This window comes from Eurytemora carolleeae, unplaced genomic scaffold (genome assembly GCF_000591075.1).
Source record: "Eurytemora carolleeae unplaced genomic scaffold, Eaff_2.0 scaffold773, whole genome shotgun sequence".
Lineage (NCBI taxonomy): Eukaryota > Metazoa > Arthropoda > Copepoda > Calanoida > Temoridae > Eurytemora > Eurytemora carolleeae.
This window is the reverse complement of record NW_019396899.1, coordinates 161,218-164,880: the sequence shown is the minus strand read 5'-3', so window position 1 is coordinate 164,880 and position 3,663 is coordinate 161,218. Positions and strand designations below refer to the sequence as shown.

At 31.9% G+C, this 3,663-nt stretch overlaps 1 protein-coding gene across 1 annotated transcript in view; it reads right to left on the bottom strand.

Annotated features, from left to right (window-relative positions):
- Positions 1-204: 204 nt before the first annotated feature.
- LOC111709911 (protein twist) overlaps positions 205-3,663 on the bottom strand; it is a gene marked incomplete in the record, with an annotated part of 5,413 nt that continues 1,954 nt past the window's right edge. Inside the window, 3 exon segments of the mRNA XM_023483853.1 lie at positions 205-699; positions 1,313-1,410; positions 3,470-3,580. Of these exon segments, the coding sequence (XP_023339621.1) occupies positions 566-699; positions 1,313-1,410; positions 3,470-3,580 (343 nt within the window).

Sequence of the window (3,663 nt, the reverse complement as noted above, 5' to 3'; positions counted from 1 at the left end):
AACCCGTTTCCTCTCTCCTGGAGTCTACTCTCATTGGTTAGAGCCACTCAGGGTGGAATATTTTGATTGAGATAGATTTAAAATTTTACTTTTGCAAGTTTCTCTTTCATACAGTGAAAACCAGAAAACTCTGAAATAGGAAGACGACTTTTAAACTCAAGTTAGGACTTAAATTAGTTCAATGTTCATTAGACATAGCAATTGTACAGTGTAAATAGACCCTTTTCACTTATATTATGCTTTGCTAAGTTACTAGTAAAAATATTTGCTTACAATAACGTAACACATCAAAACGCCTAAGTTTTGCTATAATGTCGTCTGGTTTTCTAGTTATCACTGTATTTCTTTTTTTTAATTGTATGATACAACGCGTGGTAACCCACAAGATGATCAAAAACTCTTTTAATATTCTGATCTTAAGTTTGGATTTAGTTTCCTGCATTTAACTGTTGCAGGGAACCAAGAATATCAGAAAGAAAACTGATTAGATTTCTTCTCTGATATCTCATTCTTTGTGGGAAACCCTGTATCTAATGTATTATCTATCTATCTATTATCTATCTATCTATCCATCTGCTGGGTAGTATCCGTTAAGTTTAGCAGTGTGAGCATCTTCTGGAGTCCATAGTTTAGTGTGAGCTCTTCCATTCGTGATATGATCCCGAGTATTCATCCAGGATAGACTATGTACCAACAAACCTGTGCATAGAAAATTATAGTTGAGAGCTATGTTCATGGTTTGTTTTATGTACCAACACACCTTTACAGTGAACATAGAAAATAATAGTTATTTAAATAATATGTACCAACAAACCTGTACATAAACCTGTACATAAAACATAATAGTTGTGTAAATTGTATGTTGACGGGTGAGATGTAACGATAGTACTGTACACAGAAAATAAGAGTTATGTACAATGTACATGGTATTTAGCTAGGATTGTTATGTCCGAATAGTCCTGTACATAACAAAATGGTAAGAAATGTACAATTGTACAGGGTATGTAGGAGTTCAATGTATCAACCATACTATACATTGAAACTAATAGTTCGATATGTAGAATGTAAAATTTTATGTTCCCACAATCCTGTTAATAGAGAATAATAGTGATATATAATTGATGTAAAGTGCACATATATTGTTTTAACTATTCCATAGCTATGTACCAGCAATCATGTACAATGGAAATAACATATGTATAACATATGTATTTATGATATGCAGGCAGTATTAATGCACTTGAGAGTACAATGTCGTACTTACTTGACTCCTCGGAACTACAAAGCATGCATGATTATATCAAATACTAACCTCTATTTGAGTAAAGGATAACCTTCCTGTTCGGATCCCTTGTAAACCTGTCTTCAGGTCGGTCAGAGCTAACCATCTCAGCCAAGAAGCTTATATACCTGGACAGTACAATTCTTTAGAACTGGTTTTATATACCTGGACAGTACAATTATTTAGAACTGGTTTTATATACCTGAATAGTACAATTCTTTAGAACTGGTCTTTTATACATGGACAGTACAATTCTTTAGAACTGGTTTTATATACCTGGACAGTACAATTATTTAGAACTGGTTTTATATACCTGAATAGTACAATTCTTTAGAACTGGTTTTATATACCTGGACAGTACAATTCTTTAGAACCAGTTTTATATACCTGGAAAGTACAATTCTTTAGAACCAGTCTTACTTATATACCTGGACAGTACAATTCTTTAGAACCGGTCTTATATACCTGGACAGTATAATTCTTTAGAACCAGTCTTATACCTGGACAGTACAATTCTTTACAACCGGTCTTATATACCTGGACAGTACAACTCTTTAGAACCGGTCTTATATACTGTACTGTCCAGGTAAATAAGAGTAAGACCGATTCTAAAGAATTGTACTTACTAGTTGTTGAATGCATTTCTTGACCATTAGTGTGTGTATTGTGTGACAATTGTTGTGTGTATTGTGTGACAATTGTTGTGTGCATTGTGTGAAAATTAAAATGTATATTGTTTGACAATAGTTTTGTGTATTGTGTGACATTTGTTGTGTGTATTGTGGGTGTAATGTTTGTATAAAGATGTTGTTGTGTGAAGTGTGTTGTGTGTGACAATGTGTGACATCTGTGACTGTGTCTAGTATTTATCTATCTATCTATCTATCTATATTTCTATCCACAATCTTTCCCTACACTATACACTGCAGTGCCATATTTAAGTTTAATAATGATTTAAATAGTTACGATTTATAAAGAAAATTTTGTTGTCTCCTCCATAAAAAGGCAATACAATGTTATAACCCCCATGGACCCCCATGGACGTCTCGTTGGATACCCCAGATTCTCGTTTGAAACCCCCAGTTTTTCATTGGAAACCCAAATCTTTTCATGGGAAACCTCCAGATTTTCATCAGAGACCCCAGATTTTCATTGGAGACCCCCAGATTCTTATTGAAGACTCCAAGCTTTTCATCGGAGACCCCATATTTTCGTTGGAGACCCCTAGATTTTCGTTTACTAACTGTTTACTCAAACTTTTGAAAGGGGGTTCAATAAGATAAAGCAACTGACAGAAACGTAATGTATATTTCAAAAAAATGGTTGTTTCTTCTTTTACACTTTTCGTTCAATCGCCTAAAAATTCTCAGATATGCAAGGATGCACATTGGAGAGCTTTTAAACATGCAGTAAACTGCAACGTTATAAACTTTTTTTTAGGAAAAACAATTTATTTTTTAATTATAGTTTTGTTTTGTTTTCTGTTCTTCTCTTTTAGATCTACGCATTCTAATCCCTTGTAAACAAGGGAAAAATGCATTTTAACACATATTACTGATTTTCTTTCTCCCTAATATTACGCATATTACTATTTGTTTTCCATGCAGAGGTGTCAAAAAAAACTTCTTAAATTATTTTTATTGTTTCTGGGTGATATTTAGTTTTCTTTAAAAATAAACAACAAATTATTTATCAAAATTCAGAAAAAATGGGTTAACAATTATTTACTTAGTTATTGTAATAATTGTAATAATTGTACTCTATATGGGGGATATCAACCCTGATGTCATGTATAAGAAGAAAAAAATTAAATTGTCATGATTTTTTAATGAAATCATATTGTTGGAACAAATGTCATTCACAGGCCCAGATGTCTTTTCTTCGACTTTTCAATATTTTTATATTTCCTTTTGTTGAAATATAAATAATAAATTGAACTGATGATCAGTTCAGTATATCCCCAACGGGTGCTTAGCCCCCCCCCCCTGGAAAGAAAAATAAATTTAAGCCCCCCCCTGGACAAATTTCCTGATTACACCCCTGCTTAAATTACTTAATTACTCAACCAATTGTTTTTCTTAAAGTATCAATATTACTCAAATTACTTAATTTACTTACTTACTCATCCAATTGTTAATCTTAAGGTATCAACATTACTCAAATTACTTAATTTACTTAAGTACTCACCCAATTGTTAATCTTAAGGTATCAACTTTACTTAATCTCTTCTCGTAAGGTAGTGTAGGAATATGCTGACGTAAACTTTCAAATGCTTCATTTATACTTTGCATTCGACGCCTGAAAATAATAATAATAATGATAATAAATATAATAATAATAATAATAATAATAATAATAATAATAATAATAATAATAATAAT